The sequence below is a fragment of the Myotis brandtii genome, unplaced genomic scaffold (assembly GCF_000412655.1).
Source record: "Myotis brandtii unplaced genomic scaffold, ASM41265v1 scaffold123, whole genome shotgun sequence".
NCBI lineage: Eukaryota > Metazoa > Chordata > Mammalia > Chiroptera > Vespertilionidae > Myotis > Myotis brandtii.
The window spans coordinates 361,760-376,843 of record NW_005354291.1 but is presented as its reverse complement, the minus strand read 5'-3'; the positions used below and the strand labels follow the sequence as shown (position 1 = coordinate 376,843).

Here is a 15,084-nt window from a genome sequence, read left to right as displayed (position 1 = left end):
CAAAACAAAAATGCCTGTAGGATTTGCAGCTGGTTGGAAAAATACAGGTAACTTGATGCTTCGAGTAGGTACTTTTGTCACCCACGCGATTTGCGGACGCGACTAGCACTAACCACTGCACTTGAGGCTGCTGACTGACTGGCTCACTCAACTCAACTCCTGCATGAATCGCACTCGCCTCCCCCGCGCTGCGTATCCCGAGCCCGACCGCCGACACCCCCCACTTCTTCTAATGCCACTTCTTCAAAATAGACTCACCCAGGCCGAAAACCGACTTCTGCACACGGGCCACGAAGTTTCAATCGCACTGTATGTGCACGCCCGCACGTGGTATTTTGTGGAAGAGCCACACTCAAGGGGCCAAAGAGCCGCATGTGGCTCGATAGCCGCTGTTTGCCGACCACTGGTCTAGACTAATTTCTGGTAGGAAGAATTCCCAGAGAGATTAGTTTGCTCTTAAAAGGCTCCATGTAAAAGGGTATAAACATGGTTTATGGATTTCATAATATTTTACTTTGTTTAGATGTTATCAGCATGGTTCTCTGGTTTAAAGTCCATAGCAATTTGGTATTTTCTATATAAAAAAAGAAAGACATATATAAGCAAAAAAACAAAACCTGTTTAGAAAGGTTCTTTCAACCATTTAAGGCTATATAACAACAGGAGAGAAGTAAGATATAAAACCATTTGATCTTGGCATATAAACTATAAGTGTTCTTCATCCAAAAATCTTCATGCTTTAACCAATCTAAAAATATTCACTGAATTGTAAAATATCAATCTAATTACTTCACTGCTAGGGAAAAGTTTAGATTGATTTTATATTGCTACAGTTGGAATGGATTATTACATTTTTATAATTGCTACATTTCATTTTCATCACTGTATATCCACGTGTTCACATTTATAAAGAATGTCTTGTTCAGTGGTAACTTAAAAACAAATCAGTATAGTCATGGCTTCATTTTTCTTTAAAAATGAAGTTGCTCTCAGGATGTTTTTTTAGAGTTTACTACATAAGATTATTTTATGACCTTGTACTTTTATATAAAAACTATGAAATGTGTGACACAACAGTGAATGTTGACTTGACAAAACCAAAGGCCATACTTTAATGGGACTTCTTCCACTGAGCATTTTTATGATGATGTGTTGCCTATTTAAAAAATGGTCATCTTATAAAAATGCAGTTAAATTGGAGAAATTAGAAATCACTTTTATTTTTTTACATCTATTTAAGTAAGCTTAATGCAGTTCAGTTTAAAGTCAAGAGGAGGAATATACAGCTCATTTCCCAGATCAAAGAGATGAAATGGGAAGGACCTTAGAGATGATGATCTCTAGCCTCTCATTTTACTGATGAGAAGTCAGAGACCCAGACAGGCGCCGACATGAGTCAGATCTCTCCAGACAGTCAGCAGAGGACCCCAGGTGACTCATTCCTCAGCAGTGCTCCTTGGGTGCTGTCCATAGAAGGAAGAGGAGTCATTAAGCCACCCAACTCCTCAACATTTGGAGAGAAGGACATGGCTAGGGACTGCCTAGTTCAGTCCCCATGACTTTCATGCAACACTTTTTGTTTCAAAACTCCTTGTATTCTTACACTTGCTCAACACAGGTTTCAGAAAGACCACTTAAAAATCATGAAGCTGAAATTGTCTGACACAGTATTACACTTGCTCAACACAGGTTTCAGAAAGACCACTTAGAAATCATGAAGCTGAAATTGTCTGACACAGTAATTTCTACACGTGTGACCCTCTATAGATACTAATTGATGAGCACCGTAGAAGGCTATATTCTGAGAGGGTTAATGAGTGATATCTAGTCAGAAAGTTTGTTCTCTTTTGAACCTACCTTATAATAATAATAATAGGACAGCTGGGGAGGAATTTATAACTCTATACTGAAACTCTGAGACAGGTGATAAGGGTGAATACATATCTTTTTAATTAATAATTTTTTTAGTAAGGAAAGAAGGAGACAAAGATAAACTTGTGGTCTCTTTTCTATCAAAAGTTCCTTATGTAGAAAATGAAAGAATTTGAGCATAAAGCTAAATTTCTACCTCGGGCTTAAATTTCATAGATTTTTAAAAATCATAACAGTGTACAGAAGAAGAACATATTTGATTTAAGATTGGAGAGAAAGAAGTAATTTTGCTTTGACAATTTTTTTTTTCATGGAAGTCCATTAAAACTGTGTTTTCCTCAGCTATCTAGGGAAATCCCTACCAGAACCAAACATTTTTGAAGTTCCAGTCTCTGAGACATTATAATCTGCACCATCCCCCACCCCCTCCACCAAATAATTTGAAAATCCTTCTGTGGTTGCCTCCACCCCTGCACTTGTAGGCCTCTGACAACGGAAGGGTCTGACTCTGTTGTGATTTACCGGGGTAGCCCGGGGCATCTCGCCAAGTTTGTGGTCTGTCCAAAGCATTCGTTGCTGTGGGAAGGCTGATACCCTACAGTTTTCCAGTAGCCCCCTTGGCTAAACATTTTCCTGATATTTCAAGGAGCTGTGTTAATTTCTGGATGGTGTGGAATGTTGGGCCACCTAAACTATTCACTTAAGGTAATTACTATAACAGATCATTAAGGAGGTAGGACCACAAAGGGCTAGAATTTTTAAGCCAGTTATTAACCAATCTCTCTCTCTCTCTGTCTCTCCCATAGGTTCAGAGTAAATGTTATGGATCCAATGTATCAGTTTCATTAGGTTATATGTCTTGATGGGATTGATACATTTATAAGTTTATCAGGCAATGCCCCTGACATGAGCATTTCTATTTTTTTCTCAATCCTTTCATTCCCCATTCCCCATTTCTTTATGTAACAAGGTGGTCTGCTTCTTGAAAGGCCTATAGATAATCATTCCTAACTGAGTAGAAAACTAATACAAAGTGTCCATCCAATGAAATGGCATGGCCTTGGAGTGCTAAGTGAAAAAGGAGATGTAAAGCAGGTTTATTTATGGAAGCTGACCTTCGTAGGAAACTACTGGGGAAAATACACTAAGAACCCTTGACAAAATGCCACCTGCCATGTCTCTTCCTGTTTGTATGTTGAAAAAAATCGCCATTTTCAAATAATGACGTTAAGGGTCCAAATACATGGAGTTTTAAAAAAGTAATGTCACAGAGAAAGAAGTTTAAGATTAGTAAAATCAGAGACCCAGTATCTAAAGAAAGTAAGATTTCCTATAACTTCTAACCTGGCTACTGATGGTGGGCAAAAATTTTCTTCTCCTGAGGATCGAGTCTTCCTTTGTATAAAAATAAGCAATGCTAGTTAGATGTCTGAAAAAAGTTTTGGGAAGAAAAACTAAATGTCTTAATCCATAACTCAATGTGGACTTCTTCATAGAATTAAAACATGTAAAAATATCATTATTTTGAAATTAACAAATCTTTGGAATTGAAAGTATCATTGTTTTGGTCCATCACTGTCCCTCAGCAGTGAACTGGCATTCTTAGCCAACCTGATTCAATGCAGGCACATATGATTAGAGGAAATAAGAAGTCAAGTTCTAAATTTCCTTCAATGATGCATGGTTATAAGTGTATGCCCCACCTTAGACTCATCCTAAGAACTATCATTCACGTCAGTTATAGCTGATCATGAAAAATAAAATGGCTGTCTCTGGTAGGCATGATGTTTGGGGTCAAACATAAAGAAGCTCTTATTTTTTAATAGAAAATAAATTTTATTTAAAGTTTTATTGATTGCCTTGGTTTGTGAATTTCTGTGTTTAAGAAGGTTTTCTTAAAGAAACAAAAAATGTTAATTGAGTCTTCTTTTTCTAGTGGAAGTACAGTGAGTTTTACCACGTGAAAGCTTCGTGCAGCCAAGGCCCTGCTTATGTCTGTAACATCACAGATCTGCAGCCGTATACTTCTTATCATGTCCGAGTAGTGGTGGTTTACAGGACAGGAGAAAACAGCACCTCACTTTCAGAAAGTTTTAAGACCAAAGGTGAGTATTAACATACAGCACTGAGAAAACCTTATAAGTTTCCCAATTATTTTCTCAGCACTTATTTCACCAATCCTAGAGGTTGTCATTTTTTTCTTAAAAGAGTAAATTACTATTTCTAAAACTTGAGTGAAGAAATTAAAGAGTTGGTAGTCCTTATAGGCAGTAATGAGATAATACTCACCTGGTCTTGCAAGATCCTGAACAGGGCAAATTATTTCACCTTTCAGTATTCGGATTTCCTGTCTAGCTATATTTTGCAGCAAGAACTAAATGAAAAAAATGTTACTGAGTGTCCAACCCAATATTTACTTACTGACTACTATAACCACATTAAAGATTTTAAAAAATTTAAAAAGTATATTAAATTCACTAGTGTTCTAAAAGGTATACCGTAACACCAAGTTGATCTTATAAGAATCAAGGGAGAATGTACTAAAACTTACAATATTTTCTTTTTGTATCACTTATTTCAGACCAAGCTAAGGTATGTTACTCTTATCATGAATTAATCACTAGTAAAAATGTCAGATACTCATTCAAAAATATGCACTTATATGAAAACTAGAGGCCCGATGCACGAAATTCATGCAAAAGCAGGCCTTCCTTCCCCCGGCTGCCGGCGCTGGCTTCCTCTGGCATCAGGGACCCGGGCTTCCCTGTGGCTGTCAGCAGACAACTGGGACCCGGGCTTCCCTCGCAGACCCGGCTTCATCTAGAAGGAATGAAGGACATCCAGAAGGACGTCTGGTCTAATTAGCATATTATGCTTTTATTATTATAGATATTTCTGAATATTTCCTCTTAGTAAATACAGTCTATAAAAATATGTTGTGCAGGATATTTTATATTTCTAACATATCAATCAGTATTTTCTTTGTTTCCAAAGCTGGAGTCCCAAGTAAACCAGGCATTCCAAAATTATTAGAAGGGAGTAAAAATTCAATACAGTGGGAAAAGGCTGATGATAATGGAAGCAGACTTATATACTATATACTTGAGATAAGGTATGTCTATTGGCAAAAGTGCTTTGTAAACTACAAAGAGCTAAGTAGGTTAATTGTAAGGTGTTATTAGATCAAAATTAACAATATTTCTCAATATGTATTTTATAAATAAATGTGAAGGATCTTTAAAGACCTTGAATGTCTCATTATCTTTTTTACTCCGGTCCCAGCAGCTAATTGGCACTCCAATTATAAGGCAGGTCTCAAAAAGTGCTTGTCAAAACTTTATGGAAATAATTCTATAATTGGCACATATAATTTATATTTACTTAATATCTATTCTTTTCAGGAAGCTGAGCTGATGTTTGATGTTAGATGGTGGTATGCATGTACATTTCAGATGTTAATTTGTTTTAGCAAGATGAATAATATATGGGGAAAATTGTCAATGAGCTAGGAATTTTTCAGAACGTAAAACCAGGAACAGGTCACGCAGGGCTCTCTATCCACCGTGAAGATTGCGGTTTGCAGTGTGTTCCTGGGACTGGAAATGTGCCTTTGATGTAAACTAATCAGCTGATGAACATACGCAACCTCAGTCCAGCCAGGATGAGGAGCTCTGTGAATCATAACTGGCTCAGATGAACTGAGTTCCTGCCAGCACGAAGGGAGAATTTCAAATTCCATAGACACGCCCCTCACGGGACTATGAAGCCATCTTTTAAGAAGCTCCAAGGACAAGTCACTTCCATAATTATAGTCCTGGCTATTTGAGCTTTAGATCTATTTTTGCTTCATCATGCTCTGGCATTCCCATAACCTTAAAAAAATTTTCCTGCTCATGCTAGAGGAGTGCATTAACCATATTTCTAACTGAAACCTTCTTGAAATTTCTGTTACTGTTGTTCATACAGGGTGAAATACATTCTGACCTGCAGAGCTGTCTTGGTGGCCTGTGACTGTGATTGTGTCCACCAGTCAGGCATCACCATGGCCTTGAAGGCCCCTTTTAACATGTTTCCCTCAGTAACACCTTAAATGCATAGCTCCACAAATACTTTGCATTTTCTTGCCCAAGTTTCTACTCTCTGGACAGGGGCTGTGGAGTAAAAGAATGAATTGCTTTACCTTTAGTATCTCAAAGTAACTTCTTCAGTCAGAACACTCTCGTGTACCCTGTGTACTTGCTGACAGTATAGTGGTAGTGATACTGCCAAATGCATGAACTTGGGAGCTGACCAGTCTGTGTTAATTCCCTAGGGCTGCCACAACAAAGTACCACCAACTGGATGGTTTAAAACCACACACATTATTCTTTTACAGTTCTGGGGACTAGAGTCTAAATTCAATGTGTCAGGTCCAGCTGGTGTGGCTCAGTGGTTGAGCATGGACCTATGAACCAGGAGGTCACAATTCAATTCCTGGTCAGGGCACATGCCTGGGTTGAGGGCTCAGTCCCCAGTGGAGGGGCGGGGCATGCAGGAGGCAACTGATCAATGATTCTCTCTCATCAATGATGTTTTTATCTCTCTTTCCCTCTCCCTTCCTCTCTGAAATATATATTTAGTTGTTGTTGATGGTTTGTTAATCCTCACTTGAGGATATTTTCCCATTGATTTTTAGGGAGAATGGAAGAGAGAGGGAAAGACAGAGAGCAACATTGATTGGTTGCCTCCTGCAGGAGCCCTGACCAGGGCCTGGGCCAGGGAGGAGCCCGCAACCAAGGTACGTGCCCTTGACCGGAATCGAACCCGAGACCCTTTGGTCTGCAGGACGGCACTCTATCCACAGAACCAAACTGGGTAGAGCCATAAAAATATATTGAAAAATAAAATAAAATAAAATCAAGGTGTCAGTAGGACCATGCTTCCTCTGAGGATTCTAGGAAATAATCTTTTCCTGCCTCTTGTTAGCTTCTGGCGATTGCTGCCAATCCCTGGCATTCCTTGGCGTGTAGATACATCACTCCAGTCTCTGGCTCTGTCATCACATGGCGTTCTCCTTCTGTGTGTGTGTGTCTGTGCCTAAATCTCTGTCTTCTTAAGAGGGCATCAATCATTATGTTTGAGCCTATCCCAATCCAATATGATCTCTTTAACTTTATTACATCTGAAAATACCCTATTTCCAAATAAGGTCATATTCACAGGGTCTGGGTTGGCCTGAATTTTGGTAGGACACTATTTAACCCAGTACACAGACCGTGCTTAACTCCTTGTTCTATTCCATTATAAACTTAAATGTTCTCATCTGGAGAAAAAAAAGGGATAATAATATCTACCTCTATAGGCTGTTGTGAAGACCCAGTGAAATGAAATGACATGAAAAACACCAGTACTGTATATTGTAAATAAAAGATGTTCAGCCAATGTCAGAATTCTTCCTTCTCTTTCTCAATGGCCAATAGCTGTGAAGAGCCATTTTATAAATGTTTAAGTGTCTCATTCTTTTGGGTCAGAATTGTTTGGGTTAACCAATGAAATTGCCAATGCCTAACGTGAGACTTCACAAAATGTACAAAAATACCATGTCATCAAGCTTCACTCAGGATGGTCCCTAGGACCTTCAGCTCCTTGTCACCAACTCGGCTTCTCTGGTCCTCCTGATATACTTCCCACCGCCTGTCCCTCACAGGCTTAGCCTTTGCTGGCACTGTTTCTCTTTGGGACAGCTGCTAAGTTAGTAGGAGCAGAACTGGCTTCCATAATCTATCCCCATGCGTATTGTGGGTTGGTACCAAGTTCTAAAACTGCTGTGATCTGAAAAGTTTCAGACTTCTTACTGTCAGAGAAGACATAACTGAAAGGCCTTCAGCCTGTGATTCCAGCCTTCCAGCTACATCTTTTAAACCCAGCTATTGTGCTCTTTCCATGTTTCGTGTGAAGAATCATGTGGATTGACTTTGAGGTGAGGGTAGGCCAATACAAATGGCAACAATAAAACTTGTAATTTCAGACATAATAACTTTGGTAGCTGAGCTATTATACCTTCCTGATCAATTGTATGTTTTTTGTGTTATTTTTATCTGGATATGGTATTTGGAGACTATAGATATAGAGGCTGAGAAATAAGAAAAAGAAAAAATTTCCAATAAAAAATTATGGAACAATTGTCTTAAGTGTTTGGAATTCTGAAGAAAGTTTATGCATTCTGATAGTAGGAAAAGTTGCCTCAGCTTTCTCTTGGCCATTGATTATTCATTATTTTCCTGATGGGCTGAGTTGGTTGGCTCCATTCATTGCTGAGATGACTTTATAAGACTCTGCTGTGTTCTGTGGCCAAACCATGTGACAGGAATGAGATCAAGGGTAAAGTGTGCAATAGGAGATGCTCTGGTGTTCTGTCATTAAAATGATATATGAGTGTCTAGAAATAACACATATGTTGTCTCATATATTTTCTATATTCATGGTTTTGCTCTTTCTTTTGCAGAAAGGGTACTTCAAATGATTCACTCAACCAGAACTTAATGTGGAAGATGGCATTTAATGGATCCTGCAGTAGCATTTGCACATGGAAGTCCAAAAACCTGAAAGGAACATTTCAGTTCAGAGTAGTAGCTGCAAATAATCTGGGATTTGGTGAATATAGCGGAATCAGTGAGAATATTTTATTAGCTGGAGGTATATTACCATGTCTGCCTACTAACTTATTACACATACTAACATATTACACAAAGGTTCAGAGATAAAGATGGTGCATTCTTAACATTAGCAATAAATCGGGTGACTGTAAAACTTATCATCTAAACTACCAAACTATTCATTTCATCTGAAGTGCTCTTCTTAAACACCAATACCATCATCATTTTTCGTCTCAGTAATAATCAGCTAGTTCTTAATGTCACCTCATCAAATCCACGCTCCTAGATAGACTCCCAAGGCTGTCCAGAGCCTGGTCTTTGTCCAGCCTTATTATCCTATTCCTGGTACTCTCATCTTCTGTACAAGAGGCCTAAAATTATACTTTGTCTTTCCCCCAATATTTCCATCTTCCATTGTGTTCTATTTCATCTTTCTAATCACATAGGCTAGAAATCTCAGTACCACGTTAGATTTATTCCTCCTCTAGTCAGTCACCAAGTTCTGTTGATTTACTCTCTTGACTTCTGTCTGATAAGTTCCCGTCTTCCTATTTCCACTTTGGCTTTTCTCATTTAAGCTATCGTTTCTTGCCTGTGCTCTTGGCTTACTCACATGCTGACTGTTAATCTAGCCAAAGCACAGCTGGATCGCTTACCCCCTCTCAGAAGTGCCCGAAAAAGCTCTCATTCAGTCTTCAGGACCATGTACAAACTTTTGTGTGGGCATTTAAGGCCTTCTGTAGTTTCTCCTCTTTCCCAATATTTACCCTTTCTAGCCACATCGGACTATAAAAAGCTTTTATGACACTAGCTCTCCAGCCTTTGTTTCCTTCGGCCTGGAATGCAGGTTCCCACAACCTGCCATTCACCCCATTATCTGGCATTTCCTTTCTGTCACTTTCTGTCAATTGAAATTCTTTGCATCCTTCAAGGCCTAACTTAAATGAACCCATCATGATGCTTAACTGATACTCCTTAGGCAAATAAGTGATTATATTTTATACACACACAGCCCAATAGTCTATATAAAACTTTCATCATTCTTTTTTTTATTATAGTTAGTTATCTGGCTAAGATTTCAGCAAACTTTTTTCTGAAAAGAACCAAATAATAAATACTTTAGGCTTTGCAGGCTGCATCTGATCTCTGTAGCATCTTTTTCTTCTTTCCTTTTTAAAATAATACTTTAAACATCACTCTTAGTCCCTGGGCAGTGCAGAATCAGGCTGTGGCCAGATTTAGCCCACAGGCCATAGTTTGCCAAGCTCTGTCTACATGTTTATCTCCTCTTCTCAACTGAAACTACCGAAGAGAAGGTACCATGTGTTCATGTTTATATTCCTCAGTTTAATGTCCATGGAATTAAATATGTATGAAGATGTTACAGAGTAATAATAATCCCAACTATATAATATATGATGAAGACTGAGACTTCTTGTCCCAAATTTGTTAAAAGGATTACCCATATTTTCTCGATCACTTTAAAGTAGAAACCTGGGTGGATACACCCCTATGATGTATTGGTAAACTGGCTCTTTGGAAAAATACACATAAAAAACATTGATTTTTGATTACCCAGGATGTAAATTCTCTTACCATAGATGATGTCAAGCTACATAGTTTAACTGGCTCCTAAAATATCATTGGAGCTAGTCTGGTATATCAGGTAGATCACCTAGACAGTCTATTCTGTGAATTAATTTCTTTTTCTCATTTATTTCATTAGATGGTTTTTGGATTCCAGAAACAAGCTTTATACTTACTGTTGTAATTGGAATATTTCTGGTTGTTATAATCCCATTGACATTTGGTAAGTAAAAAAAAAATTTTAAAAATAGGTAATACATAATTTATTTAATTATAATAATTGATTTATTTCTTAGTTTATTTAATCTCCCACATGAAATAAATTCATAAAATTTACAATGTTACCTTTGGCTATAAGTTAACTATTATCTTTTGTGAATTGTTTTCTGGATCTAAGAGTAACTATTTTATGAACAATATAGCTATATTTACACTTCACGGTATATTTTAGATAAAACTATTTGCAAGAACACTGACTTTAACTTTCTTTAAAATAGTGTTTGTTTCTGATTGACTATGTAACAAGTGTTTTTTGTGGCGTAAAGTTTGAAATAAATGAGAATTACTTTGGGTATATATATATAAAAAAAGGGTAGGATTAGTGCAAGACCAGTGGCAGTCCTTGCTTGGGATAGTCTGGGCTCCAGGCAGACAGCCTGGTTTGGAATGAGCAGGGCCTCTTTACAGAAGATCCATTTCTGGCCTGTAGGATCCACGCTCACTTTCAGATGTCTGACCTACTTATTTCAAATCCCTGCTCTTTTATAAATGACTAGGGAAACAGAATTAGAGTAGGTAGATAGAAAACTGGCCATTTCCAACTATTATTTTTATACTAATGTGCTAGTCCTGAAAGGCCTTTTAAAAAATAATTTGGTTTAATGCTGAGAAAATACAGTGACAACCCCAAAAGGCTTTGTCAAATATTGGGCCCTATAGGGTTATTATAGTGATCACACATTATGATTCATTCCTATTGTTTCAGCATAAACATCAGTAGCACTTTCTTTCAGTCCCTAAAATGTCTTGGTTTGGATTATAAGATATATGATCATCTTATTATTAATATGATGTGCCTCAGACATGCTAAAACATTGTAAGAAAAGCATGATATTTACCAGAAAAGAGCACTCAAATACATATTCAGGAAATTGTGGCTTTTTTTTTTGCATAAATAAGGAAAAATTAGAAGAGAACATTTAAGGAAAATTTACAAACATATAGTTGAAACCTCTCAGTATAGAAAAAGCCGATATTTCACTCGTGTTCTAAATCTTTATTTTCCCCCAAACCGATTGGAATCATAAGCTATTGGAGAGCACATTGAAACTTGAATTGAGATTTCTTATCGCAGATTCCACCCAGATAAGATATGGAACCCCTTCAGCTAACTTGGAAAGCTAAAAATTTCATCTGACCCTGCCAGGATATTAACCTGTGGTTCCAGGGAGTCTAAGCATCGCACAGCTGATGTTTGTGTCACTAAGCCAGCCCCTCCAGAGTTACGCATATGACTGCAGTATATTTGGCAGTTGGCATATAGGCTTGACTGCTTGTCTGCTTTCCTCCTGGGAAGGAGTCGTTCATGAAGAATCTTCCATCTGACCTTTGCCTACTTGTACATCACCATTGTTTAAACTCATAACTCTCGTGGGTGAACACGAGATAATTTCAGACAACCTATTATGCTTTTAAGACATCCTAAGGATATCTGACTTTCTCAGGACTTAAAGGTCTTCATTCTATTTGGAACTCAAACAGAGTTTTGAGTACAGCCAAGCTAATCTGGTTATTTAGGAAACGTGCATGTGGTTTTACTAGTAGGGGTGTGGAAGTGCATGAGAAAAGACTGAGTTCTTAAAATAATGAGAAGTAGGAATTGTTTTAAAATTTGCATTGTGCTGAGGGCTCTCATCAGTCATACTTATAAATATAAAATTGAAACAAGGGTTTTAAAATAAGCATGGACATCTTTTGCTGTGGGGAGCAGTCACAGCTAATGTGTAACATCAGCCATATGCTGGGAGCAGAGGGAAAGATAAAGTAGTAAACTACAATTGCTGACCTCGGGATTTGCCATTTAATGAGGGAGGTAAGACCTATCTGTGTGAAAAGATAAATAGTGATATATGTGTTAAGCAATAACAAAAGGCAATGAATGGTACATGAAATACACAAGACAGTGACATAGAAGTGCTTAGAGACACAATTAGTCTTATACGTTCAGAGATGAGAGATCAGTAGAGGTTGCAGAAGTCTTGTAAGGTGTCACTGAAAATGGGGGACATTAGCATGGCTTTTAAAAATGAAGAGGGGTATGAGAGCATTTCAGGTTTGAAAAACTGCATTAGCAAAAGTACTTAAGATCTACCCCTGTGTGGTCCCGTAGATGGAATTTCACTTGAATAAAACTCTAACCTGTTAAATACAGAAGCTACTATAGAATAAAGTTCAAATTTTTCATGATTATCTAACAAAGCATCCTTGCTGTTTTCAGCTTCTGAACCAACATTCTAGGGTAGATGGATGATCTTATTGACATAATTGTATTTTAATCTATAAAAATATCATTTATTTATAATTTATATTTATGATTATAAAATTTGCTCATTGTATGAAGAAGATAATATAAATCATCCATGATTTCATGACTAGGGAGGACCACTGCTAATATTTGGTGGGGTCCATTTCAATAATTTTTCTCTGTATTTGAATATATATATATGAACAACAATGGATATATATTCTGCTACTCTGCATTTTCAAAAAGTGTGCCATTATAGCCATTATATTGAAAGCACTCCTTAGGTTTACTGAGGAGTATAATCTGGACATATCTGGACTCAGAAATGAATTTGTTTCACTAATAATTATTATGCCAGGGTATTTTGGTTTGACTTTGCTTTATGAGTGATTTTGAGAAATAAATTCTGATATTAAGATACTTCAACTTGTTTATAACAGCAATAAGAAATATATTAAATGTTACTCTGATATTCGATGAAAAGTGAGGTAGTATAAGCTATGCGTTTTTCTATGGCCTGCTACCTAGATTTAATTAGTTTTTTATTATTATTATGGGCATACTTTTCAATTAAATTCTGTTCTTTTACCAACGGTGCTCTTACGGATAAATACTTAAAGTGTATTGTTAACATATCCTAAAAGAAAAGGATGCAATACTTTGTTTTGTAAATTATGTCTTTTTTCTTTATAGTCTGGCACAGAAGATTAAAGAATCAGAAAACTCCCAAGGAAGGGCTGACCGTTCTCATAAACGAAGACAAAGAGTTGGCTGAGCTGCGAGGTCTGGCAGCTGCGGTGGGACTGGCTCATGGCTGCTGTGCGATACGGTGAGTATCTGGGGCATCATGATGGGGCATCTAGATGAAGGGCGGGCAGGATGACCTGGGCTTATGTCTACTATTCTGTTTCAGAAGTTGTATGGTGGTTGCCTACACAAGCTCTTTAAGATAGATGAGTATTGAACTCCTGTTGTCATCATAACTAAAAAAATATTTAAATGTCTTTATAAGACATTATACTATGGTCCATACAAAGGGGAATTATATAGTCGTAGGCCTTGAAATCTGTAACTTAAGACATGAAAATGAAGGATTTGGAGTAGACACAGAAGTGATCTAAATTACCTAGCTATTCAGAGGTGACTTTTCCTTGAGAAATACTCAGCATACCTAACACTTAAGATTCTCTTTTAAAAACTCAAAGCATTTTAAATGCAGATGCATTTCTCTCCTCATAATATTCCAGGTGAGAAGCTTGGCTTAAAAGTTAACCTGACGAAAATGGAGTTGATTTTTGTGGTCATAGTAAATTTTGGTTTATATAAGAGATCAGGTGTGCGAACTAGTTAAAGTAAATGATTTTTAGCTCATAAATCCAGCTGTATGTATTACTAATTTGCAATCACTTTTTATACAAACTGGTAGCCTGAAGGAATTAATTGATAACTGTAACAAAACAAGCTACAGCAAAAAAACCCGGGGCAATGCACACCCAGCCATGTGTCTATCAAAATGAAGGTGCCTATTAGCAAAGTGACATGGTCTGTCTGGGTTTTAGAATAGGGAAGGAATTGAAACACAAAATCCCACGTCGCTTTATCACAGAGAAAGCACTGCAGTGTTGCGAAACCATGAGATTTCTTTCTCATACTCTTTCGAACACTAACACCAACACCAACTTGTAAACCACCTGTGTTTTGGGAGACCAAGAACATTGCTATTTTCTAGTACTCTTCCGACCCAAGAGGAGATTGAAAGTCTTCCTGCCTTCCCTCGGGCAAATCTGACTCTGCGCCTCCTGTTGGGAAGCGGAGCCTTTGGAGAAGTGTATGAAGGGACAGCAGTAGACATCTTAGGAGCTGGAAGCGGAGAAACCAAAGTAGCAGTGAAGGTAACGTGGTTTTAACTCCTTGACATGTTATGTCAGCATATTTACATAGATTTGCATGGGTGCAACTATAATGAAAGATGAGTGATCTTAACTGAAAAGAGAACTAGAAGGTAGGAGACTAGTCACCGCTATAGAAATCACTTTTTTCCCCTTCCATTTTCTACATTAGCTCTGAAATTAATACTAATCTCTATGATTACTAATTAGTGAAGACCCAGCAGTTTCCCCCTTCAAATATACTGTAAGAGAAGTGAGGTTGTTAAGTACATTCTCAAGGTAGGTAATAGGGCAGATTGTAAGTATTGTAGACTTGTGGCCATATTGTGTCAGTTGCAACTATGCCACTCTATCATTCAGCATGGAAACCAATGTGTGTGATTATGGTCCAGTTAGACTTTATTTATGAAAACTGAAGTTTAAATTTCACATAAATTTTATGTGTAATGAAATTATATTCTTTTTTTTTACTTTCTTCAACCATTTAAAAATATAACATGTCAATTATACCTCAATGAAGCCAGAAAAAAATGTCACAACCATTATCAGATAGCAAGCTATACAAAAATAGGTGACAG

The 15,084-nt window shown here is 37.4% G+C and overlaps 1 protein-coding gene and 1 long non-coding RNA gene across 5 annotated transcripts in view; one reads left to right on the top strand and one right to left on the bottom strand.

Annotated features, from left to right (window-relative positions):
• ROS1 (ROS proto-oncogene 1, receptor tyrosine kinase) overlaps positions 1-15,084 on the top strand; it is a 91,077-nt gene that overhangs the window by 56,646 nt on the left and 19,347 nt on the right. Inside the window, exons 32-37 of the mRNA XM_014533747.1 lie at positions 3,809-3,977; positions 4,867-4,984; positions 8,356-8,546; positions 10,233-10,316; positions 13,311-13,446; positions 14,347-14,509. Coding sequence (XP_014389233.1) covers positions 3,809-3,977; positions 4,867-4,984; positions 8,356-8,546; positions 10,233-10,316; positions 13,311-13,446; positions 14,347-14,509 — 861 coding nt within the window. The remainder of the gene's footprint in view (positions 1-3,808; positions 3,978-4,866; positions 4,985-8,355; positions 8,547-10,232; positions 10,317-13,310; positions 13,447-14,346; positions 14,510-15,084) is intronic.
• The window catches only part of LOC106724848, a 29,657-nt gene that overhangs the window by 2,848 nt on the left and 11,725 nt on the right, over positions 1-15,084 (bottom strand). Inside the window, exon 3 of one of the 4 annotated variants that reach the window (XR_001360681.1) lies at positions 4,163-4,246. The exons of 1 other annotated variant lie outside the window; for it this stretch is intronic. This is a non-coding gene — a long non-coding RNA (uncharacterized LOC106724848). Of the gene's footprint in view, positions 1-4,162; positions 4,247-14,389; positions 14,478-15,084 lie in introns of those variants that run through there. 2 more of the 4 variants (XR_001360678.1, XR_001360680.1) reach the window with 2 other exon arrangements.